This window comes from Perca flavescens, chromosome 18, assembly GCF_004354835.1.
Source record: "Perca flavescens isolate YP-PL-M2 chromosome 18, PFLA_1.0, whole genome shotgun sequence".
Lineage (NCBI taxonomy): Eukaryota > Metazoa > Chordata > Actinopteri > Perciformes > Percidae > Perca > Perca flavescens.
In genome coordinates, this window is record NC_041348.1 from 27922249 (window position 1) to 27948962 (window position 26714).

The 26714-nt window shown below is 40.5% G+C and overlaps 1 protein-coding gene across 1 annotated transcript; it reads left to right on the top strand.

Moving 5' to 3' along the window:
- The first annotated feature begins 9409 nt into the window (after positions 1-9409).
- LOC114572868 (uncharacterized) lies at positions 9410-16868 on the top strand. The gene is made up of 6 exons (XM_028604649.1): positions 9410-9587; positions 9813-10136; positions 15665-15754; positions 15854-15879; positions 16533-16601; positions 16740-16868. Exons 1-6 carry the CDS (start codon positions 9527-9529, stop codon positions 16866-16868), a joined length of 699 nt encoding a protein of 232 aa, XP_028460450.1. The 5' UTR covers positions 9410-9526.
- Positions 16869-26714: the final 9846 nt, after the last annotated feature.

Genomic DNA, 26714 nt, shown 5'->3' on the forward strand with positions numbered 1-26714 from the left:
CATAGACTCCGCTACCATGTGTTTATTTAAATATAGGTACACCATGTAGGCCTATGAGATTAAAATAGCCTGTATATTACTATTAGGACTATAGGAAATGTGTCAAGGATGTATAAATTAAATAGGCTAAACTTCAGCTGGAGTCCAATTTACTACGGTAACACTGTTGACCGCATCAGTGATCTCTTTCCATTCTGCATTCTTTCTACAGCCTTTAATACCAGTTTTCAGGCTGCCAAATAGTACACACGTTAGTGCAAATGAACCTGAGATATCAGGGTTTCAATCTCCACCTCTGAAAAGTGCCGCTTCTCAGCCGGATTAAGTCTTGCCATGTCGTAAATTGTAGGGGCGAGGCCTCAAAACCGAGAATATATTGGGGCGTGATATTTAAATTATGATCTTTAAAAAATGATCCATTTCCAGCCGCTGCATTTATCAATGTACGACCATTCTTACGCTCTGATTGGTGTGATACGAACGTTTCATGAATCACACGTGAAGCCTGTCGTAAGATGATTTCTGCGCTCATATCTGCGCTGGTTTCTACGTTAGATTGATAAATGAGGGCCAATAAGTCTAGATCTACTAAAATAAAGTGTAAACAGCTGTGTAACACTGCAATCTCTCTCTCTCGCTCTATCTCTCTCTCTCTCTGTGTGATGTTGTTTTTTGCAACACAAACTAACAAATCAGACGCCGTTCTCTTAGTTAGAGAAGAAAAGCTGCAGCCAAAACAGTTTTTAATGTTTTTATTCTCTTTCCAGATTGGTGGTGGTGGCTCATCGTTGTCTTTGTGGCTGTTGCAGCGCTCCTAATAATCACTGTGGCTGTCATCAGATGGAAGAGAGCTAAAGGTGAGAACATTTACAGATGAAACAATTACAAACCAGATCTTTCAATAAACATGGATTTTTATTGTGGATCCTAAAGTCAACTCTCTTTTGTCTCTTCAGGGAACAAAACACCGACGTATGAAAACGTGGTGAGTTTTATGGCTGAGTTATCAAATGTCTGTACAGTCCAGCTCCTCTTTTTTAATTCGAAAAGACAGTGTAACAACAGTGACATACAAGGTAAATGACACATAGATGTATGTACAGGTAGCGATAGGCAATAAAGACAAATACATACAGCATACAACAGTTATGATGATGTGGTAAGAGGCAGAGTACAGATACATGGTATGGTAATCAGCTCCTCTTTAAAAGTGTCATCAAAATCTAAACAGCCTTCATAGAAGAATACTAGATCTAGATCACACATTACACCAATCTGAAGTTGGGAAAAAATGCACATTGCGATGTTTGCAGAATATAATATATGTTTAAAATCACAATAATATCGTATTGTGACATAACTATCGTGATGATATTGAATTGTGAGGCCTCTGATGATTCCCACCCCTAATAAATAACAGTCTGTCTTCCTCACTATAGTGGATGTTATGAAATGTACTTGTTGTATTTAACTTATTTCTTATTTCCCTGATCTGTAGGTGGTGGACGCCTACAGATCAGAGAAGTGGGATTGGGATTGGAAAGGGTGTCTTTGATTGTGTTGTGTTGTTTTTTCACAGGTGCGTTATGATGTAGATGATGATACAGTGATCTATGAAAACCTCAGATCTCCTGATCCACATTGTTGCTGCTGTCAGAGACTCTGCTAGTTGATCAGTCTCAGCTGGACTTGATTGCTGAGACTCTGAACTGATAAAGTAGAGCCGAGCGAGTGGCATGGAATTCTAAACTCCGGTGGATTTATGAGGATTATGGTTAACTGCTCCTCAGATCTCTGCAGGGTAAATCCAGACATCTAGCTAGACTATCTGTCCAATCAGTTTTCTCTCGAACGACTATTTTGCAAAGGCTCTGTGCGGAGTTTAGCGCCACCAATGACGATTCTGATTGGATTAAAGGAATGCCACTAAACCAGAGCACGTTTTCCTCCCATCCTCGAATGCTATGTGGAGTAACCAGACTCTCCTTCGACGCACTTTGGAGGAGGGTCTGGCAAAACGAGACTACTGTCAACACAACACGCTGTCAACCGCTCCGTTGCTCCAGCGATGGACTGACCTCACCCCCACAGCCCGATCGCACATGAGCCGGTTCGGACCAGTTTAACCAGCTCAGACCCCGGTGGAGGGTCCTCTGAGAGTTAACTCTGAGAGTTAAGTGGTCACATATAAATAGAAACTGTTAAATGTTTTATGTGTAGTCCTGTCTAGTTTTGTGTGTTTTGTCTATTCACTGTTTATGTATGTACAATATGAGTGGGTTTTAAAAATGCAGCAACAGTAATTGACTCGTGGTAAGCTGTGAGAGTTAGCTGATTGGTACGAGTGGATACAAACCTGTTTAGCCCAGGTTAATTAAATGGAGTGCCGATAGTGTAAATGAAAGTGTTGATCTGTGGTGAAAACAAGTGTGCGGTGTCCTGCCTTCAGTTCATTGTGCTTGAATGCCCTTTGCAAAGTTTGGCGTGTGTATTTGCATGTTGATTGCCTTGTGGTTACCTGCATGGGGGGTTGGTTCGCTGCGCTGCTTAGGGGGCTGATTAGCGGGAGGACAGATTTGACGAAAGGGTTACGCTATAGTTTGACCCATCTTGGTGCTGTCCACAAAGGAACTGTTGTTGCCTTATGAATTATGCATTGTTAAATAAAAGGGATGTATTCTTCTACATTAGTGTTGGCTAACTCAGTTTATTACAATATAATCTGCAAATAAAGAAATGTTCACCACTTCATTCTGATCTGTGTTCTGTGATTCCTTCATGTACTAACAGAGTCATAATGGAAAGTGAAACCTTAATACTGATGCATCAACACATAAGTAGTTGGGGTGGCAACCTATTCGCCCCTAGTCGTGCACGACAGACACTAGCCAGGATGTCCTGCCACAATACTGTAGCCTATCAGACAAGGTACTCACAGTACTCAAGTAACATCTCAAAACCAATGATGATAATTGGGGTTGTGTTTATTAATGAAGCCTCAGCCTTCAAATAAAAACAAAAAATGTACAATGCCATTACATCTGCATTGAAAATAAAATACAAATAATGAAATGACACTGGCTACAGAAACCCCAAATTACACAAAGTTGTAATTATAAAACAGTACAGAGTATTACTGACAACACTTTCAGAGATAAAGTAGGCTACTTGCTGTACATGAATATGGGGATTAGATATTATGTAGAACTATACCAAAACTACACTTGGAGTGTTAGTTACTATATACTGTAACTTATAACTATTCAAATTTTATGTTGGAGAAGTAAAAGTTTCTCTGTTTCTCTTTCACAAACAACCACCGGGGGCCTATTGCACAAAAGTAGAATAAAGAAATCCAGGATAAATGAAAAAGCGCAGCTTGACTTAGTGTGATCCACTCATCGCGGCTTAATCGGTTGCATGTTTGCCGAGCCAGGATAAGTAGGTGAAGCTATGTCAAGCCAGGTGTACATAGCTGGGATAAGTGCACGATCACAGATGTCTTAAATAGACCACGGTATCGATCACAGATTTACTGATGCAGAAATGGAAAAGACGTGTGCAGCAGCAGCTTCTAATGGAAATTTACGAGGAGGTGAAACATATAATATGCAAAAAGGGAAATACGGCTGTTATCAAACGGAAAAAAAAGCCCAACAGAAAATAGCGGACCGACTGAATACGTATGGATTTAAAAAAAATCTACTTAGTCACTCCACGTTTTAATTGCTTTAATATGATTGTTTTATGTGTTGGTTTTATTGCTGTATCTGTTTTTATGTGCTAAATGTGCTGGTTTTAGTGTAAAGTGTCTTTGAGTAGCCTGTAAAGCACTATATAAATAAAAATTAAAAAATCTTGTTCCTGGGAAATTCATAAGGACTAGGCTTAATTTCAAAGCTTATTCATAATGCGAGAATATGTTTTACAACCATATGCACAAATCTCCATAAGCTATTTCTAATTCTAAATATCTTTCTACAATTACTGTTCATACAGAACAAGCATGACTGGACAAAAACTAGAAAAAAAATGACTTCAATACACACTGTAAGCATATCTGTAAAACAATGTAGCCTGTTATTATTCATGTTTTTTTTTCTCACTCCCAAGCTTGAAGATGACAAGTGACAGCACCAAAATAAAATGATTAAGAAGCTTTGTGGCATTCCAACAAATTCTCTCTCCCATTTGGTAAAAAAGGACATTTGATCAGGTGCCATTGTCATCGTTATTGATGCTAAAAGTCTCCTTTAGAGTCCGCTGCACCATGTGGGAGGATCCCCCTGCCTCCCGCCGCCTCCCCGCCTCCCCATGTTGCACGGGCGGGGGCACATTTCACGGGGACAGCAGCGGAGGAAAAGCCCATTTCCTCCGTATCGTCCCACTTTTACCATTACCATCTCAACAACTGCAGTAGGAGGATTTAAATCAAACTCGTGACAGCAATAGTGACAAGTAATGCATGTTAATAAAATGAAGCAGAACACATTCAGAAGACAACGGAATAACTGTTAAACACGTTTATTTCGGATCAGAGTGGCAGCTGATTTAAACACATAAAACGCCAGGATTAATCTTAGCACAAAAGCAGGCTGTTAAAGCCTGCTCTGGACCAGGCTAGCTGGCAAAGCAGAATAACAGCCTCCATGGTTACTTGGCTGGGTTTAATTCAACCTGCTTTTGTGCAACGAAGTCAAAGCTAAATTCATCCAGGATAACCTGAATATCCTGGCTTTATCCCTTATCTTGGTTTTGTGCAATACCCCTCCGGTCTTTGCCAGTTCCACAATAGTAAACACAAATATGAAAGAAAAGGAAAAACTGCACTCTGATGGAAGACAGACAGAAAGTGCAAGTTTTTGGTTAAACTCTTGTTTAAATTTTTGTGAATTATTTAGCCCCCTTCCCTGTTTGTTAGCACGTTTAGAGTGGTACCAATGCATGCCTGATGTTTTCCCGTTTAATTCAATACCATAGTCTTCATCCTAGCAGCAAAACTGAGCTCACTACAACCTCTCATATACAACCAAGTGAAATCGCGGTCAACCTGTGATAAATTAATAAACGTGTTTAATGTTTCAAATTAACCTAACAGAAATTATTAAACACGTTAAGTTTGACAGCACTTGATGGCACAATCATTTTCATAATCATGATGCACACCCATGTTTATTGCTGACTATGCAATTTGCTAAGATAGGGATTAAGGCAACCTATTATAATGTGTCCTGCTCCTGGCACTTACCAGTAGGCTACCTCTTGCTGATGTGATATTAACTCTGCTGTCTGTCCCTCATCATGACCAGGCTGTGGATGCTCTGTGAGCTTTTTGCATTTTGCTGCATCAGTCTCGAGAGACTTGGCCCTCTTTTCTTTGAAGTTTCCCCATCCACCTTTCTCCTTACGTTTTCTACTAGCCATTGTCACGTCTAATGATGTTGTACGCCTACTCTTCTTCCTTTTTTTTTTTTTTTTTACACGTAGCATATAAGTGATCGTGTTAGTGCCCCCTGCTGTTGACTGTTGACTCTTGAGCAAGGCACAGAACCCCCAACTGCTCGGGGTGCCTTTCCATGGGCATCCCCCTCACTCTGACATCTCTCCATTAGTGCATGTATAGGTACTGAGCGTGTGTGTAATTCAGGCCTGTGTGTAATAACAACAGAGTGAAAGCATTGTAATTTCCCTTGCGGGACTAATAAAGTATACAAAAAAAAGTAGTATTTCATTGTTGAGGTTAAGCTACTTTTACCTACTTTATATATATTGGTGATCTAATATCGATGTAACAAAATGTCCCACATGAACAAACTTTCAACAAGTCGTCTCTGCAGCGTGTCCCATTCTGCCTCCCACGGGCCGGGTCGGGCCGATATTTGCTGCCACTATGCTCGGGCCAGGCCGGGCCGGGCCCTTGATCAAGCATTTATGTTTTTTTTAATCATTACTTTGTTAGCATAATTGGGAGGGGAGAAAGCTATGTTTTTTTTTACGTTTCTTCATTCAGATCCATTTGCGATCCATTCCATTCTGAATAAACAAACAACACAGTTTACATGCTTCGTCCTTGTTGCGTTATTCATTGAGATAATTCTAAATAGTTTTCTGTTGTTCAAACAACTCTGAATTGTAGTTGAGAAGGTCAGGTATAATGTTAAAAACTGTCAGGTTTAAATTGATCTCGGGCTCATAATTACAGTTAATGTGTCGGGCCGGTCCAGGCTCGGACACAACGTGCACAGGCTCAGGCTTGATTTTTTTGGGCCCGATCTAAGCTCTACTCCAGACACATTCACACTTCCTCAAACCCGTTCACTGCCATTCTCTCCCTGTCCACCAGATGGCTTCTGACTTTTTCTCCTGTCCCAGTGAAGGGGGTAGTGTACCTCCTATTGGGAGGTTCATAGGCTAGCAAGCCACCACCTTCCGCTAGCATTCCATTGACTGCCATTCATTTTGGCGTCACTTTGACAGTGAATAACTTTACATCTGAAGTGTTTAAAGACTATTTGTCCATTGTTTATTTCTAAACAAACACGGCAATGTATAAAAGGCTCCATTACCTTGCATCTCATGTTATGGTTCCGTAGCAGCCGTTTTTATAAAAATAGGCTAACGATTGTGTCATAACCAAGTGACTTTCTGTCACATAGTAGATAAATTACCGTATAGTCAGGAGAAGCTCGAAGGCAATCGGGGGGACGTGGAGGCATACAGTCAAAATAATTATCAGAATACTTACCAAAAGTTGCTCATGGACAGCTCCTACTCACCCTCTCCATCTCTGTAAGATTGGGAATGATTGAGATTTCTCTTGGCACAGCTACCAGAAGACTTCCAACTTTCAGACCGGTTGCTCACATTACATCTACGTTGTCAAGCTCAGTTTGAGGCTCGGAGGCTGCGCAGCAACGCTCAGCCATCACCGGAAAAGTGCTTCTAACTGACTACACTGGTCTCTGTGGAAGTCTATGGTGTCACTTTGTCCATTTATTTAACTGTCTATGGTCCCAGTCACCTCACTCAGTTCAGTCAGGACACTCATCAGTGTTTTAACAGTTTGTTAGGTTTAGGTTTACACATAAATATGACAAGAGAAAGAAATCAAAGAACAAGAAGAGAACTAATACACAGTTTGAATGTTGCTCCTTTACAGATGTCCTCTGACTTTTTCTCCTGTCCCAGTCGCCTCACTCAGTTCAGTCAGGACTCTCATCAGTGTTTTAACCGTTTGTTGAAACTAGTCTCAGTGAGCCCAAACCTGCCAGGGGTTAAAGTAGTTTTCAACACAACTCAATACGTGTCTCTTTGTCCTAATAAATTGTGGACTGTCTGTGTGTTCTTTCAGCTGCTACAGTATCACTATATTGCACCACGGACATCAAGAGTGAAATCCTGCTGGGCGAGGAGTTTGACTCTTTAGCTGTGTGTTCATAGGCTAACGATTGTGTCATAACCAAGTGACTTTCTGTCACATAGTAGATACATTGGGATATCAGATGTCCTCTGACTTTTTCTCCTGTCCCAGTCGCCTCACTCAGTTCAGTCAGGACTCTCATCAGTGTTTTAATCGTTCGTTGAAACTAGTCTCAGTCAGTGGCGGCGCCAGATATTTTCTGAAGCTGGTTTCTTTGGGGTTGCTGGACGTTTCAGTGAGGGTGCTCTGAAATTTTGAGTTTCCCTTGACACAAATAGCTAACGTTACACACACTTGCGCAGATGCCCACCCACCTCCGCCGCGGTTTACTAAACGAGCGAAAGATTTATTTAAAGTTGCCGATACAACAGCACCATAGAACTCTGATTAGCCCACCAAACATATTTCAAATATCATCCAAGAAGCCGGGTTCAAACAATCATTACTGCAGCTCTCATACAGTGGCTCAGAAGAGTAGGCTAATGCAGCAGGCCATACACCACACACAGCCAAGCACACACATAAAAACACACGCATGTATCCTCACACAGTTTTCACACTTGCACGTATGGTCAAAATACTGTAGTCATATCTGTAGTGACTTAATATATTTAAATAAGCCACGGAGGGCGAACACGTTTTCTGGGCTAAAAATAAACCGATGTCCAGTGCGCTGTAGCTACAACTTTAGATTTGGTGATCCATTTATTCACATTTCTGTAAAACACGTTCACTGCATGCTCTTCTACGAGACAGAGATAAGAGTAGCCTAAAGTTCTTGCATGGACCCCTATCTGCTGACTCACCCACTGTGGCCTGGTTGTGCGATCCCCTGGTCTAATGTCACGTACATCAGGGTGACGTTAAGCATCCTCAGCAGCAATCACGGCAGCTGTCAGCTCATCTTCCTCCGGCTGCTTTTCTTCGTCCCGCTTGGTGACCGGTTCACCATATCTGTCAGTCTCATTTACAGGTTGTGATAAAGTCCCCACACCTTGACGTTGAGGGAGTAAAAAACTATCCATTGCTAGCGTTAGACTCACTTCTCTAATCCTAACGGCTCCAAATATTGAGCTCTTCTTGTTCTTTGTGAATACGTTACTGCGGAAGTATGGTCAAAAGTTCAATGCGTGCTGCACCCTTTGGCCGAATACGATCACCTGTGTTTTTAAGCCTAAAAATAATCGGTTTGTTTTATTAATGCATTTATTCATTTTTCAAATATAAATTATACTATTTACACATTAACGATTTTTTATTTATTTATAAATCAACCACAGCAATTTCTTTGGGGTGCTAAGGGGGTGCTATGGCACACCTAGGGGTAGCTACAGCACACCCTAGCCCCTCCCTGGCGCCGCCGCTGGTCTCAGTGAGCCCAAACGTATTGAGTTTTCAACACAACTCAATACGTGTCTCTTTGTCCTAATAAAGTGTGGACTGTCTATTTGTTCTTTCAGCTGCTACAGTATCACCATATTGCACCACGGACATCAAGAGTGAAATCCTGCTGGGCAAAGTTTGACTCTTCACCTGTGTGTTCATGTGTGCTGTCAAACATCACCATGAATCCTGTCTGGTTTCTAATAAACACCATCTGAAGAAAACAAGCTGCATTACTGCAAACATTTATCTTAACCAACAATCTTCCCACGCTCAACTCCCTCAGTCGTCTTTTTCGTCTTTTCAGGTGTGAAACACGTCAGTGTCACAAATGTCACAAATATTCTTTTTAGGTGTGAAAGACGTCAGTGTCACAAATACACCGTGGGACTGGACACAGTGTGAACACCAGACTCAACATGAGATTAATACAGTTTGTTTGTTGCAGCGTTAGATTGGATCAATGAACGCAGAAACATTTAACTATGAGAGAAAACTATGTTTCAAATATGCAAAAGTGTAAAGAGAAAAAACCTTTTTGTCTGTTTGGCGTCTATAAGAGATTCAAACAGACTACCCCTAACCCTAAAAGTCATTATGAGGAAGTGACATCATCCTAATTTCAGGAAGTAGGTGCAGCATCTCTCGACTAAAGCACTATTTTAGAAACAGTTCTGAGCATCAGAACGAGAGAGAGAAGAAGCAGAGACACAGAGAAGCACGATGGAAGAGTTCAAATGGATCAAAATGTCTTTATTTCTGATACCGCTGCTTCACTTTACAGGTAAGAAGACTTATATCATATATATATATATATATATATGGAAGGCACATTAAAAATCAAATGTATCATAATTATTGAATTTACTTTATTAGTTAAATTTTACTTCATGACAGACCTGTTTGTTGTTAACATGGTGAGTTTAGTGAACTCTTGGTAAACAAGGATGAAGAAAAAATCGTCACTATGAACACAACAGACATTTATTTTCTCTCATCTTCTTAACAGCAGCAGCTGGAAACCATCTCCTCTCCTCCACTGTCAGAGCTGGAGATGATGTCACTTTGTCTTGTAAACATGTGATAGACGGTCAGAGAAAGTGTGACAGTACTACCTGGATCTTCAGTGGTTCAGGAAACACAGTGCCGCTGTTTGAACTCGGGAAGATTAAAGAAGAAGCCGGAGATAAATCAGACAGACTGAGTGTTAGAGAGAACTGTTCTCTGGTTATAAAGAAGGTCACAGAGGAGGATGCTGGTCTTTACATCTGCAGACAGTTCAGATCAGGACAACAACAAGGTCCAGATACTACGGTTGTTCTGACTGTTACCAGTGAGTATTTACATCATAATGTTTTCAAACTTGTCTTGTTAGAATAATATAACAAAACATTACAATCAGGCCAGCTGACAGTCTTGCCTGGGCCTGGGACAAGATAATCTTAGATGCCCCCCCGCACCCAGATCTCTCCTTTTACCTTGCTCTAACTCTCCTCTGCTCTTCCTCTCCTGTTCCTCTCCTCTCCTCTCGCTGAAATAAAGTGTGTGATCAGTCTCTGATCCATCCTGCTCGGACTCTCCGACGGGGCAGCCCCTCCCGCATCACTGTGACTCTCTCTCTCTCTCTCTCTCTCTCTCTCTCTCTCTCTCTCTCTCTCTCTCTCTCTTCTCTCACAGAGCAGCAGGCCCCTCCCGCATCCCTCTCTCTGTCACCTGACTGCAGCTGGCTCTCTCTCCTCTCTGTCTCATCCTCTCTGACGGAGCTACCAAACTCAGCTGTTTCTGTCAAAGAGAACGTGTTGTGTCGGGCTTTTATACGAGCTAATGGAGGTTAACATTAGAGCTGGCCTGTTAGGTTACGTTACAAGGCTCGTAAACGTTGGCTGCGCTGTTTCTTACCTTGCTCTACGTTGACTTTACTAGTTCCAGCTTCACCATCACCAACTTTTTTTAAATATGTGTTTAGAAAATCTCTAAGGCCTCTATTTTCTTCTTCTCGTCGTCTCTTTTCTTTCCTTTTCTGAGTACCGGACTTGTGCTGAGCGGACATTTTGTGCGTACTTTACTTCAAATCAAATGACATCAAATTTTGATCAGTGGCCAAACCATTTTTGTGTTGGGGGTGGGGGGGTTCTTGACCACTATTTCAAGGACAATTGTTACATAATGTTTTCAAATTGTCTTATTTGAAAAATAGGTGAGAACATGTTGAGCTGTTTAAAGTCACTTCAAACTGATGAGAATAATTACCTAAAACATGTTTATTTTGTGGATTTGAAGTTTTAATATTACATCACAACAGTGTGTTGAGTTGTGTTCATCTGTTCAGAGGGCTGTACTACGAATCAAGATAACAACCACGATCCTGCATAACCTGTACTATGACGCTGGTTATCAACTAGTTCAGTCAACCCGGGGTTTCCTAATCCAGCGGCGTGCGCGTTCACATAAAAGAGGCGGTGTTTGCACAGCACGACCAATCGCAAACATCTACCAGAGCGTCATATTTTATATAAGAAGAGCAAATAATAATTCTACATAAATATGAAGAACACAGACACGGTTTTGCAGGAAAAACGCAATACAGTCGCCGTTTCCTAAAACAGGAAGGAAAGCTGGCAAAAAAAATAGCTGATGCTGTAGATGTGTCTATCACAACGCTTATCAATATCACTTCCTCATCAGTCAGGCACAAAATCTGACCATAATTACACTTGTGCTTTCCATAAACTGCCGTTGCTGTAGCCTATTATTTCAGTTGCAACCCTGGCAGTGGAAGCAATTGTGAGAGCAAATAAAACATAATTCTAACTGATGTGCGCATTGGCAACACACGGCTCAAGAAGCCAAGAAATAGCCTGTATGTAATTCTCTCTGCTGAAAATCTATATCTTTCAAAACAATACCCATCGGAGAATGTTAACCGGGTTGTCGCTCTCTAAATGTTTTAACTTTTATGAGCGCAGCTCTCTCTCTCTCTCTCTCTCTCCGAGCTCCACCAGATCTTCTAAGAATGGTGATGCCGTTATCAATCGACCTATTGATTGGTCAGTAAGCGGTGCTTTTACACCGGTTGATCTCTGATCACCAACTTAACCTGCTCCCGACCAGGGGTCCTTTTCAGAAAGCAGGTTTAGTAAAAACTCTGAGTTTAATCCTGAGATAAGGGAAACTCTAGGTTTTCTGTTTCAGAAAGGGAGGTTAATCATTACTGAGAGAGATGGGTAACTCCAGCCCGTTTCAGAAAGAGAGGTAACTTAGAGTCAGTTATTATGGTAACTGAGCCTGTGAACCTAACCTGGTTGTGAGCAGGTTTTCTTCAAGAAATTTTGAGTTTCTCTCAATCTCCCCCCTCTCACACAGCGCTCTTTCATTTCCTCATTCATTCATTCAGTCTGTCTCAGGTGCATTTTAGAGCTATTTATCTGAATAAATAAAAAAACGGGATCGTCGACAAAAGGACATGACATGTTTGAGAAAAAAAAGTCTCTTTCTGAAACGGAAAACCCAGAGTTTCCCTCATCTCAGGGTTAACCAACTCAGAGTTTTCACTAAACCTGCTTTCTGGATCGGGCCTCAGGTCTCTGGCCTCTGGTGAGAACATGTTGAGCTGTTTAAAGTCACTTCAAACTGATGGCAATAATTACCTAAAATATTTGTTTATTTTATGGATTTGCAGTTTTAATATTACATACATACAGTTTGTTGACATGTATTCATCTGTTCAGGTGGGGACACAAAAACAACAAAACCAACAACAACCACCACCACCACAACAACAACAAAACCAACAACAACCATCGCCACCACAACAACAACAACAAAACCAACAACAACCATCACCACCACAACAACAACAACAAAACCAACAACAACCATCACCACCACCACAACAACAACAACAACAATAAAACCAACAACAACCACCGCCACCACAGCAACACCAGAATCCACAACAACTGAGAGCAGCATTAAAGCAGGTACCAACACAGCAGTATCTGTAGTCGATCCTAAAAACAAAAATAGGCACTCAATATATTTATGTATCTTTATGAATCTGTTTTCAGAAGATAATATAGCCTTTTTGTACTGATATATTGAAACATTGAGACATGTAATATAAATACAGCTGCAAGCAGCAATGAGGGAGCCAAGCAGTACACTAGTAGGAATGGCGTTGCCATGGCATGAGCAAGCACTCACAGCAACTTTGATGGCAATTGGATAAAGAATGGCTGAGATATCAGCTCATTTACTTTGTTACTGTGCCCGTAGAGGCCAAATTACACCAATGTCCTTGTGTGTTCTCACAATCAACTGCCAAGTCCTTGTACCAGGTTTGACTTCATACATCAAAACGTTGCTGAGATATGAGCTCACTTCCTGTAGCTCTAGCACCCTCCCAGTGGTTGAAGGTCACCAAATTTATTTTTGTCCTCAGAATGGGGTCCCAAGTCCATATACTAAGTTTGTTTTTTATACGTAAAAGCATTGCTGAGATATGAGCCTATTTCCTGTGATTATAGTGCCCCCCCTAGTGGTCAACAGTCACCACATTTTTGAGCCTCCTCCTAATTGGGTCAGGAGTCCAAGTATTGAGCTTGGTTTTTATACGTGAAAGCCTCCCCGAGATATGAGTTCACTTCCTGTTTAGCAGCTTCACCGTCGATTTTGATTGGCTGTGACGGGCCAATGCTTTCGAATATCAATACACAATGGAATAGGTTTTGTGCAGCCTGGTCTGACGATCATCTTTGACAAGTTTCGTGAAAATCTGAATCTCAATTTTGTGACCTGTGAAAACGTTTTAGTGTTTTTGATCAAATCCAAAATGGCGGAAGGTCCAACATGGCGGATATAGACATCATGGGATGCATTGAGTTCGGCGTCATCCAAGGATTCCAACTATCGTGAAAATCAGAGACATTTTGTGACCTGTGAAAACTTTTTAGTGTTTTTGATGAAATCCAATATGGCGGCTGGATCAATTAGGTTGATGTCACAAATTGGCCTTAGGACCTCCCACAGTATTAACAGACACTGCTAGTAAATTTTAATTTCAAACACATCAAACTTTATAGGCCAAAACTTAATTTTTGCTAATTACAGTGCCCCCTATAGGTCTAAGGTCACCAAATTTCTTGAACCTCTTCCCAAGGAATTGTTCGTTATTTATTTCAGGGGCCATCAGAGGAGTTTTGGGATATTTAGTCAAAATAGACCTGACCCTCCCTTCACCAGCAAGACATTTTGGATGACCCTCCCCAACAATTTATTGATGCCTTCTGTACTGGTTTGCACTTGGCAAAGATGTACAATTGCCCAATGTAATTTTAAAGCCATGGCATTCATAACTAAAACTCTGCATTCTCATCTTACGCATCACAATCCTCTGTTATGGTGTGGGGGCCATTTCAGTAGCTTTTCTCACTAACATTGTTATGGAAACACAATAAGCATGAAAACTAAATGCAAACTTCCTGCATTACTGCATTACTTCAAATACTAAGTTACTCCTCTAGTAATGTGAAATAAAACAATAAAACATTGAGACCATTCAACAAAGCACACTGGGTAATAATTGGTTGCTATGGACTCGTCACTAGGCTTCTTCAGTCATTGTATATTTTAACATAGGTAAAGCTGCTGAAGCTGAACATTATCCAAAACTCCATTTCTCAGACGAGCGTAAACTTGGGAGCTTGCATGGTACCACTCCTTTCTTCTCAAATGCCTTGAAAAGGCTGTCGTTTGCACAATTTCACAAATAATCTCCGGGGCCGAAAGGATATTTGAGTCGGGTATGGCTGCAGCCTGCAGACCTCTCATCTCATGCCCTCTGCGGCACAAGCGTCGACTTTTCAAAATAAAAGCCTGCGTCTGGTCCGCTATGTTTTGTACGGTGTTTTGGATGATGACCCTCCCCCCTAGACTCAAAAAAATTGGATGACCATCCCATCCATTCCATGAATACCCAAACGGTCCCTAATTGGGTTCTGTACCTATGTACTAAGATTGGTGTTGATACGTGAAAGACTTGCCGATACATGAGTTCACTTCCTGTTTGGCAGCTTCGCTGTGGATTTTGATTGGCTGTGACGGCAAACACTGTTGAATATCAATACGCAATGTAATACTGTTTGTGAGGTATGGTCTGAAGATCATCTGTGACAAGTTTCGTGAAAATCTGAACAATTTTGTGACCTGTAAAAACGTTTTAGTGTTTTTGATCAAATCCAATATGGCGGAAGGTCCAACATGGCGGATATTGACATCATGGGGTGCATTGAGTTCGGCATCATCCAAAGATTCCAACTATAACTCGATGTTCAAAATCGGAAATACGGTTCAAAAGTTAATTGCATGGATGCAACGCCAAATATGACCCATTGGTTGCGCTAGACTGCCTGTGGTACAGACCTAAAACTTGGTGAAATGGATTATGCGACTGTCCCAAATCAATGTGTCAAATTTCACAACTTTTTACTGTACAGTTCTTTGGGCTGCCATAGACTCCCATGGCAGAGGAAAGATGTGTAATAATAAGAAAAGGTAGAATCACTTAAATAGATGTAAAGTGTATTCTCTCTCTCACAATCTTTTTAATTTAATTCAATTCAAAGGGGTTTTATTGGCATAAGAAACATGTTAACATTGTCAAAGCAAGTGTAAAATAGCAACAAAAATGTACATGCAATAAGTTTACATCTACTAAAATAGTAGTGTAAACAGCTGTGTAACATTGCAATCTCTCTGATGTTGTTTGTTGCAACACAAACTAACAAATAAGTCGCCATTCTCTTAGTTAGAGAAGAAAAGATGCAGCCAAAACAGTTTTTAATATTTTTATTCTCTTTCCAGGTTGGTGGTGGTGGCTCATCGTTGTCTTTGTGGCTGTTGCAGCGCTCCTAATAATCACTGTGGCTGTCATCAGATGGAAGAGAGCTAAAGGTGAGAACATTTACAGATGAAACAATTACAAATAAGATCTTTCAATAAAGATGGATTTGTATTGTGGATCCTAAAGTCAACTCTCTTTTGTCTCTTCAGGGAACACCCCGACGTATGAAAACGTGGTGAGTTTTATGGCTGAGTTATCAAATATCTGTACAGTCCAGCTCCTCTTTTTTTAATTCTTAAAGACAGTGTAACGACAGTGACATACAAAGTCAATGACACATACAATACATAGATGTATGTACAGGTAGCGACAGGTAATAAAGACAAATACATACAGCATACAACAGTAATGATGAGAGGCAGAGTACAGATACATGGTATTGCCAGGGGCGTAGCACAAACTTCTTGTAGAATGGCATTTTCTATGGGTCCCTCCCCGCATCCACAGCTATTAATTCTAGCATCTTTTTGGGCCCTCCTCACAATAGGGCCCTGGGTAGTCAGGCCCATTTTTCCCTCAAGTTTGACGCCCCTGGGTATGGTAATCAGCTCCTCTTTAAAAGTGTCATCAAACTCTAAACAGCCTTCATAGAGCGTTTTTAAGAAGACTAGATCTAGATCACACATTACACCCAGTCCAAAGTTACACTGACTGGTTTATAGATCAGCTTTTTAAAATGTATCTCTGTGAGCCACTCGGTGAGTCTGACTTCCTTCTGTGAGAGAAGACGTGGAGGAGTCTGATGATGCAGCTGGACGACACCACAATAGAACCCAATGAAGTCCCCACATGTTACTGAGCAGCCTTTATGTTGTCTCCTCTGAGCAGGCTCATCCTGAAGGTGGTGTTTCCTACGCCTCCATCAGGTACACCAAGAAGACCAACAGGAGAGCACAGGTCAGCTGCTGATTGGTTACTATGATGCTGTGTCATTATTGAGCATTGTGTTGTGTTTATGTGGCACTGGATACCATAATGTTGCATTATTCTGTTGTTTTATTTTGTGTTACTTAACTGTTGTCTTTTGTTTCCCAGGCTCAGGGTGGAGATGAAGATGATGCAGTGACCTACAGCACCGTGAAAGCTCCCTCTTCCTCTGCTGCTGCTGCAGCCTCTGCTGATCTCAGCAACCTCTACGCCAACGTCAACAAACCCAAAAAATAAGACATCAAAGTATAGTTAAAACTTGTATAATTATTTTAAATTGACAATTAATACTGCTAAATGCTTTTTTATAAGGCTAGGATTATATTTAGCATCATTTTTATAGCTGCAAAAAGGCTTTTAGTCCACAAGGGGGAGCTGTAGGTTAACTAGTAGGACAGTGTGAAATGGAAAAGTAATAACCAGGGCTAAAAGAAGTATTCACATCCCTTATTGAAGTAAAAGTATCAGGGGCAGAGCAAGGGGGTTGCTCTGGGGCTCCAGCCCCAAATGTCTCTCTCAAAAGCCCAAATTCTTTAAAGCTTTAATGTGTAACTTTTCTTATATTAATGAACGTCCGTTAAATTCAAACCATTGCCAAATGAGTTGCTACAAAGCTAATTAAGGCTATCGGCTCCCAACAACTCTCTCTGTATTTCTCAGCATGGCTATGTTCAGAAGATTGGGTCGTCTGGTGACATTTGCACGCAAAAAAATCAAGTGAAGATAATGACCTCTTCTGAAGAGGTCATTTTCTGTTTTTTTAATCCTCCGTGTCCTCCTTGGCTACTAGCGACTGTGTGGAGGAGGGGGGGGGGGGGGTGGGGGGTGGTGCGCGATCACGGAGGGCTTGTATCATGTGGATGCGCCGACAGTGTTGTTGTCATTACTTATAATTCCTCATGGGGGCGACAGAAACTATATACTATAGCTTTAAAGGTTTTTAAATAACTTAAACGTTACCATGTGATTGTCCCTTATGGTATAGGTCCATTGGCAGGCATCATTTTCACCCTTCCCATTTATTGTCTATGTGAGCAGCAATGCATACTGGTAGCGCGGCGCTACTTTTGAGAATCGGAGTGGCGAGTTGCTTGCTCCTCATTTACATAAAATTTAATCCAGGCTACTTTTTGCAAATGGATTTTATAATCTGACCATTGCCGACCCAAAATGAAGACAGATTGAGCAACTGCTGCTTATTTCTTGCACAAAATGTTTGCAGGAACCCATTTCGGTAAACTATTTTCGTAAAATAAGACAAACATTTCCAAACGAGCTGCCCTGTTGGTCTGTTAAGAACTTCGGGAGCACACAACCCCAAGCGAAGCGTCCAATCAGGTCCAGCCACCGCGGCTGTAGGCAGGTGTAAACTGATAGCTGATAGTGGCGAGCCCACCAAGCGTCCAGAAAACACCACAGAGAAACCAACCATCAGTCTCTCTGAGTGGAGCGCCAAACCAATGAAGAAAAAGTTCTATCACTGGGGAAATATTACCGTTCAATCTGTGAAATCTAATAAAAATAGGTTTCAGGATTAGTAATGCTGATTACGTCAAAATCCTACCCTATGTTATGTAACTTCAAAATAGAAACAATGAATGCCTGTTTTTAGGTGTCAGAAGTAAAAATGAGTCATCTTCAACATTTGTTGTGTTCTGGTTTCAAAATGTTGAAGACAGTTGGAGAACAATTAGATACAAAATAGGATGTCGGCTACAGGATGATTATTTTCCTTGGCAACTGTCATGGTTTCCCAAATGACGTACAGATTTTTAGGCGTTTTATTATCAAATGGCATGAAAAATAGTTCATATAGCTGCCGTAAACACCCTAGGTTTGGACTGAGCCCCAAGGGTTTACAACGTCTGGCTCTGCCCCTTAAAAGTATGTGAGTATTATCAGCTAAATGTACTTAAAGTTAAAGTACTCATTGTGCAGTAAAATATTCACTGTCAGTGTTTCCTATTATATTTTATGTTTTTGGATTAATATTACTGCTGCATTAATGTGTATGTTTCATTTTACTGCTGTAGATGTTCAAGGATGTGCTCATTTTAACTCCTTTATATATTGTTAAGTAGTTTTATATACAGTAACGCATCGTATTGTAAAATATCATCATATGTTTGTAGTGTCACTGTCCTGTGAGAACCACTTATCTCTAAACAGTTTTAAAACTTTTCATGGTGTCAGAAAAACAGCCCTGTTTTCAGCTTTGTGACGATGTATTTTTAAGCTGATCCGCGAGGCTTTTTAAAGACTTTATTTAGATTAAGAGGGAGGAGGATTTACTCAACACATGAAGGATCACTTCATCCTTCAGTTTATCACAAACATTCAACACATCTGGAGACGTGGTTTTCACTGGACAGGAAGGGGATGAAAAGTAACTAAAGCTGTCAGACAAATGATGTGGAGTAAAAAGTACAATATTTGCCTCTCAGATGTAGTGGAGGAAAACTATAAAGTTAAAGTGTGGGGGGGTGATAACCCCTAGTTGCTCCAGAGACATGCAACCTCTAACATATATAGCAATTGTAAGTCACTTTGGATAAAAAGTGTCAGCTAAATGACATGTAATGTAAAGTGGAGCATTCAGGGTCAGCCCTATGTTCCCATATTTCTAAGATTTTTCTTAAAATTAGGCCCTATGTTCCCACAGCCCTATGTTCCCTCATTTCTAGGACATTTTCAAAATAAGGTCTTGTTTTCCTACATTTCCTTTCAATTTAAGCCCTATCCTCCCACAACATTTTTTAGGGTTAGTTGTTAGGGTTGGGCTTAGGGGGATAAAATCTGATACACATTCATGAAAAAGGAAATGTGGGAACATTTGTAAAAATCTTAAAAATGTGGGAACATAGGCACGCTCCCGAGCATTCCACCGCTGGTAAAAACCCAATATTATGGCTGCTTCAAATGTAAATGAGCATAATTAATGTTTGCCTTGATTAACTTATACTGTTAGTCACTTGAATGTGTCTTTATTGCTGTTCAGTTTATTTTCTATGTTTTGATGAAAGTAAATAAAGCAACAGGAAGTCACACATCACTCATCTCGACTGAGTCACTTTAGAGAGTTCAATTGACATGAAAGATGAGGAAGTGACACTTTGCTGTTTAGAGGAAGTTGATACAACATTTGTCTTTAAGAAGCAACTAGTTCAGAGATTTCCAAAAAGAAGAAGCAGAGAGAGACAGAGAGACACGATGGCTGAATTCAGATGAACTAAAATCTCTTTATTTCTGATACTGGTGTTTACAGGTAAGAATATATTACATGAATATGAATAATTTAAATATTAAGAAGAAGACAGAGATAAATCAGACTGACTGAGTGTTAAAGAGAAATGTTCTCCGGTTATAAAGAAGGTCACAGAGGATGATGCTTATCGTTATAGATGCTTACAGTTTAGATCACAACACAGTGTTGTTATTCTGTCTGTTGTTACCAGTGAGTATTTACATCATAATATTTTTGAACTTTTTCGTTAGAACAATATACTGTAACATTACAATAATCATGATTACAGTGATGAAGCTAATCAGTTAATTTTACTCTTTTTGTCTTTCTCTCACAATGTCTCCGTCTTCTTGTGAGAACATGTTGAGCTGTTTAAAGTCACTTCAAACTGATGAGAATAATGACCTAAAATATTTGTTTATTTTATGGATTTAAAGTTTTAATATTACATCACAATAGTGTGTTGAGTTGTGTTCATCTGTTCAGGTGAGGACACAAAAACAACAAAACCGACAACAACAACAACTGAAAGCAGCATTAAATCAGGAACCAATGATGCTTCACCAAAACTACAAGGTTTGACTCAACATGTTGATGGATCTGTTTCTACAATTTCTCTCTCTTCCTGTCAGTCTCCTTCTCTCGTGTTTAACTCATTTATATGTTTTTATTTTACTCAGTAATTCATTTATTGTTCTGTTTTTTTTTTCTTTTTGTGATTTCTATGAAAAAAGAAAAAAGAAGAGCTTCTTTGAACTAGTGTATGTGAAAATAAGACGGTGATTTTTGGTAGGGGGCATGGACAAATACAGTAGACATCAATGAAAAATCCAAGGCAAATATCCCAGGATCAATACGTGGAGATAAGTTTGATATTAACTTTTCCTTTTGATAGATTTTCAAGCTAAGAGCAACACATTACCCTGGACTGTATGAGGATTTAGATTTCAGTAATTGCATGCAAGTTGTTTTTTGCTGTTATGCATATCTATTTCGCTGTGGGTCCGAATTGTAGATTGTGGTTATGACGTATCGTTTCTTTTCTTCTTGATTTCTTTATCGTGTTTTTCTTTGTCTTGAGAGGTGAAACTTTTGACTTTTGGGGACATTGCCCCCTGCTGCTTACAGCATTTATTATTTGCAACCCAGTCTCATGGGAGTTCGTGAAATGGTTATGTTATTTAATCTACTGATTCGTGTTCACGTGGACGTTTTTCTCGTTTTTTTCATGGTGGCCAGCATGAAAATGTAAACTAATGTATTTCAATGGGGAGCATATGTCGTGATCACAGTACGACTACGGTAGCGAGTAGTATGAAGTGCCAAAAATCCGCGTAAGGAGGTTGGTTGGTGGGGCGGCCTCTAGCTCACCCAGTAAGAGCGTTTGCCCCACATTGGCTGAGTCCTGCAGTGGCACAGGGTTTGAATCTGACCTGCTGCCCTTTGCTGCGTGTCATCCCCATCTCGCTCCCCCTTTCATGTCTATCCACTTTCTAAATAAAGGGAAAAAGCCCCAAAAAATAATCTTTAAAAAAAAAAAAAAAAAAAAAAGGAGGTTGGTTGGGGTGGTGGATGGGTTAAACAATTCAGGACTTTCACCCCGGGGGCGGGGGATCGCGTCCCATGTGTGGCGTTTTGTTTCCCTGTTAACCGTCCCGTTATTGTCGTGCATTCCCTGGCGTGTGAGGCATCCTCCCCCGCGGCCATCTCCCGGGGTGTGACGTTTGCTTTCCCCTTTAATCTTTTCCGAAACCCAATCTCCGTATAGATGGTTCCCATTTCGTGCTGGCCGCCACAAAAAAAATGAGATAAACATTTTGTACACAAATCAATAGATTAAAAATAGTGTGACAATTTCACGAACTGCCGTGAGACCGTGCTGTTATTTGAGATGGAAGGAGTATATCCTTGATGTTCCACTTCCTTCCACTTTCTTTTTTTTTGGCGTTCTAAACTCTGGTGGATTTATCAGGACTATGGTTGACTGCTCCTAAGATCTCTGTAGGGTAAATCCAGACAGCTAGCTAGACTATCTGTCCAATCAAAGTTTTCTGTTGCACAACTGTTTACAGAATAGAAATCGCTAGTATCAGCTAGCACTAGCTAACAACAAGATTAGGTATCTGCTAGCAAACTTTGTCGTGACTTTGCCTGAAATGATACCAAGTCGTGAGTCGTGACTTGAAGTCGTAATGCTGAGGCTAAAAATGATGTCTGGAACGCAGCATCAGACCCCGGGGGAGGGTCCTGACATCTCAGAGTTAAGTGGTCACATAGAAACAGTTAAATGTTTTATGTGTAGTCCTGTCTAGTTTTGTCTGTAGGCCTATATATGTACGATATGAGTGTGTTTTAAAGCTGTAGCAACAGTAATTGACTGGTGGTAAGCTCTGTGAGAGTTAGCTGATTGGTACGGGTGGATACAAGCCTGTCTAGCCCAGGTTAACTAAATGGGGGGCCGATAGTGTCAATGAAAGTGTGTTGATCTGTGGTGAAAACAAGTGTGCGGTGTCCTGCATGCAGTTCATTGTGCTTGAATGCCCTTTGCAAAGTTTGGCGTGTGTATTCGCATGACTGCCGTAGTGTGGTTACCTGCAGGGGGGACAGACTTGACAAAAGGGGACGCTGTAGTTTGACCCGTCTTGGCTACAAAGGAATTGTTGTTGCCTTATTATTATGCATTATAAATCAAATCGTAGGCATCTCTCCTTGATCCGCTAGCTGCCTGCCCCCTGAATACACTGAAAAAGCCCAGTCTCTGAGACAACACAGGGGTCATAAACGTCAAACAAACACTAGAGGCACAGGCCGTGCACCAAAATACAACACCACGTTCCAACCAATCACCGACAAGATGGTTGGGGGAGGGGGTGGGGGGTTAGTGACAGTTAGTCAGTTAGTCATGACAGTTACGGAAACATGGGGAGAAGGGCGAGCTTGCTCTCTTTTGTTTGTTATTTACTTGGAACGTCAACAGAAGTGATGTCATGCAGGAACTCATAGTGCACCTTTAAACTTCCAACTAGTCTCTGCAGTGTGTCCCATTCTGCCTCTCTGTCCCTCCAGACACATTCACACTTCCTCAAACCAGTTCACTGCCATTCTCTTCCTGTCCACCAGATGTCCTCTGACTTTTTCTCCTGTCCCAGTCGCCTCACTCAGTTCAGTCAGGACTCTCATCAGTGTTTTAACCGTTTGTTGAAACTAGTCTCAGTGAGCCCAAACCTTCCAGGGGTTAAAGTAGTTTTCAACACAATTCAATAAGTGTCTCTTTGTCCTAATTAAGTGTGGACTGTCTGTGTGTTTCTGATGTTTATCTGGTCCTCATTAGAGGGTAAAACCTGCAGAGCTCTGCTGCTGGTGTTACCCACATTCTCAGCAAAACTCCTTCAGTTCTCAGAAACAAAGATAAACAAAGGTGTGAAACACGTCAGTGTCACAAATGCCCCCTGGGACTGGACACCGTGTGAACACCAGACTCAACATGAGATTAATACAGTTTGTTTGTTGCAGCGTTAGATTGGATCCATTAACGCTGCAACATTTAATTATGAGAGAAATCTATGTTTCAAATATGGAAAAGTGAAAAACTTTTCATCTGTTTGGCGTCTATAAGGAATTCAAACAGACTACGGCTAACCCTAAAAGTCATTATGAGGAAGTGACATCATCCTAATTTCAGGAAGTAGGTGCAGCATCTCTCGACTAAAGCACTATTTTAGAAACAGCTCTGAACATCAGAACGAGAGAGAGAAGAAGCAGAGACACAGAGAAGCACGATGAAAGAGTTCAAATGGATCAAAATGTCTTTATTTCTGTTACCGCTGCTTCACTTTACAGGTAAGAAGACTTATATCATATATACATTGAAGGCACATTAAAAATCAAATGTATTATAATTATTGAATTTACTTTGTTAGCAAAATTTTATTTTAAGACAGATGTTTGTTTTTAACATGGTCAGTTTAACTCTTGGAAAACGAGGATAAAGAAATAATCGTCACACTATGAACACAACAGATATTTAATTTCTCTCATCTTCTTAACTGCAGCAGCTGAAAACCATTTCCTCTCCGTCACTGTCAGAGCTGGAGATGATGTCACTTTGCCTTGTGAACATGTGATAGACGGTCAGAGAAAGTGTGACAGTACTACCTGGATCTTCAGTGGTTCAGGAAACACAGTGGAGCTGATGGAATTCGGGCAGATTAAAGAAGAAAACAGAGTTAAATCTGACAGACGTTACAGAAAACTGTTCTCTGGTTATAAAGAAGGTCACAGAGGAGGATGTTGGTCGTTAACACCTGCAGACAGTTCAGATCAGGACAACAAGGTCCAGATACTGTGGTTGATCTGTCTGTTACCAATGAGTATTTACATCATAATGTTTTCAAACTTGTCTTGTTAGAATAATATAATGAAACATTACAATAATTATGATTACAGTGATGAAGTTAACTTTACTCTTTACTCTCTTAACTTTACTAAGATAAGCTGTTTAACATCACTTCATCCTGATGTAACAGATAAATTTGATTATTTGATGTATTTTAAGTTTTAAGATGACATCATTCTTTATCATTGATAAACATGAAATATTTTCTCATTTTACTCTGTTGGTCTTTTCTTCTTTAATTTTTCAGATACATGTAAAATAAATTGTATCAATATTTTTATAAAATGTACTTTATTAGATACATTTTATTGGAGTAAGAAGGTCAGGGCTCGGGCTTGATTTTTTTTTGGGCCCGATCTAAGCTCTACTCCAGACACATTCATACTTCCTCAAACCAGTTCACTGCCATTCTCTTCCTGTCCACCAGATGGATTCTGACTTTTTCTCCTGTCCCAGTCGAGGGGGTAAGCGAGTATCCGAAAAGTGTACCTCTTATTGGGAGGTTCATAGGCTAACAAGCCACCAACTTCTGCTAGCATTCCATTGACTGCCATTCATTTTGGCGTCACTTTGACAGCGAATAACTTTACATCTGAAGTGTTTAAAGACTCTATTTGTCCCTTGTCCATCTAAACAAACACAACAATGTATAAAAGGCACTATTATCTTGTATCCCACGTTATGGCCCCGTAGCAGCCATTTTTATAAAAATAGGCTAACGATTGTGTCATAACCACACAACTTTCTGTCACATAGTAGAGGAATTACCATATAGTCAGGAGAAGCTCGAAGACAATCGGGGGGGCGTGGAGGCATACAGTCAAAATGACAAAATAATTATCAGAATACTTACCAAAAGTTGCTCATGGACAGCTCCTACTCACCCTCTCCGTCTCTGTAAGATTGGGAATGATTGAGATTTCTCTCGGCACAGCTACCAGAAGATTTACAACTTTCAGACCGGTTGCTCACGTCACATCTACATCATCAAGCTCAGTTTGAGGCTGCGCAGCAACGCTCAGCCATGACCGGAAAAGTGCTTCTAATTGACTTCACTGGTCTCCGTGGAAGTCTATGGTGTCACTTTGTCCATTTCTTTAACTGTCTATGGTCCCAGTCGCCTCACTCAGTTCAGTCAGGACACTCATCAGTGTTTTAACAGTTTGCTAGGTTTAGGTTTAAGTTTACACATAAATATGACAAGAGAAAGAAATTAAAGGACAAGAAGAGAACTAATACACAGTTTGAATGTCGCTCCTTTACAGATGTCCTCTGACTTTTTCTCCTGTCCCAGTCGCCTCACTCAGTTCAGTCAGGACTCTCATCAGTGTTTTAACCGTTTGTTGAAACTAGTCTCAGTGAGCCCAAACCTTCCAGGGGTTAAAATAGTTTTCAACATTACTCAATACTAATACAGTTTGGACTGTCTGTGTGTTCTTTCAGCTGCTACAGTATCACCATATTACACCACGGACATCAAGAGTCAAATCCTGCTGGGCGAGGAGTTTGACTCTTCACCTGTGTGTTCATGTGTGCTGTTAAACATCACCATGAATCCTGTCTGGTTTCTAATAAACACCATCTGAAGAAAACAAGCTGCATTACTGCAAACATTTATCTTAACCAGCAATCACAAGCTCAACTTCCTCAGTCTTCTTCTTCTTTTCAGGTGTGAACAATACGTCAGTATCACAAATGCACCCTGGGACTGGACACAGTGTGAACACCAGACTCAACATGAGATTAATACAGTTTGTTTGTTGCAGCGTTAGATTGGATCAATGAATGCAGAAACATTTAAATATGAGAGAAAACTACGTGTCAAATATGGAAAAGTTAAAATTGAAAAACAAATGTTGGCTGTTTGTCGTCTATAAGATAATCAAACACACCCCTAACCCGAAAAGTCATTATGAGGAAGTGACATGATCCTCATTTCAGGAAGTAGGTGCAGCATCTCTCGACTAAAGCACTATTTTAGAAACAGTTCTGAGCATCAGAACGAGAGAGAGAAGAAGCAGAGACACAGAGAAGCACGATGGAAAAGTTCAAAGGGATCAAAATGTCTTTATTTCTGATACCGCTGCTTCACTTTACAGGTAAGAAGACTGATATCTTATATATATATATATGGAAGGCACATAAAAAAATTAAATGTATCATAATTATTGAATTTACTAAATTTTAATTCAAGACAAATCTGTTTGTTTTTTAACATGGTGAGTTTAGTGAACTCTTGGAAAACAAGGATAAAGAAATAATCGTCACACTATGAACACCAGGGACGTCGTTAGGCCTATTTTAGGGGGGCTGAAACTACCCCAAAATGTTCCCAAGCCCCCCTAAATAATAATAAGAGCAACAATAATAATTTGATTCATCCTCATTCCAACCCGGTCTCACGCCAGGTCGTTATATAGTCACGTTATTGTAATCTATTAAG

Coding starts and splice junctions, on each gene's coding strand:
- LOC114572868 (XM_028604649.1), top strand. CDS start 9,527: ATGGAAGAGTTCAAATGGATCAAAATGTCTTTATTTCTGATACCGCTG. Junction 15,880..16,532: donor CCCCGACGTATGAAAACGTG/GTGAGTTTTATG, acceptor TCCTCTGAGCAG/GCTCATCCTGAAGGTGGTGT. Junction 16,602..16,739: donor AGACCAACAGGAGAGCACAG/GTCAGCTGCTGA, acceptor TTTGTTTCCCAG/GCTCAGGGTGGAGATGAAGA.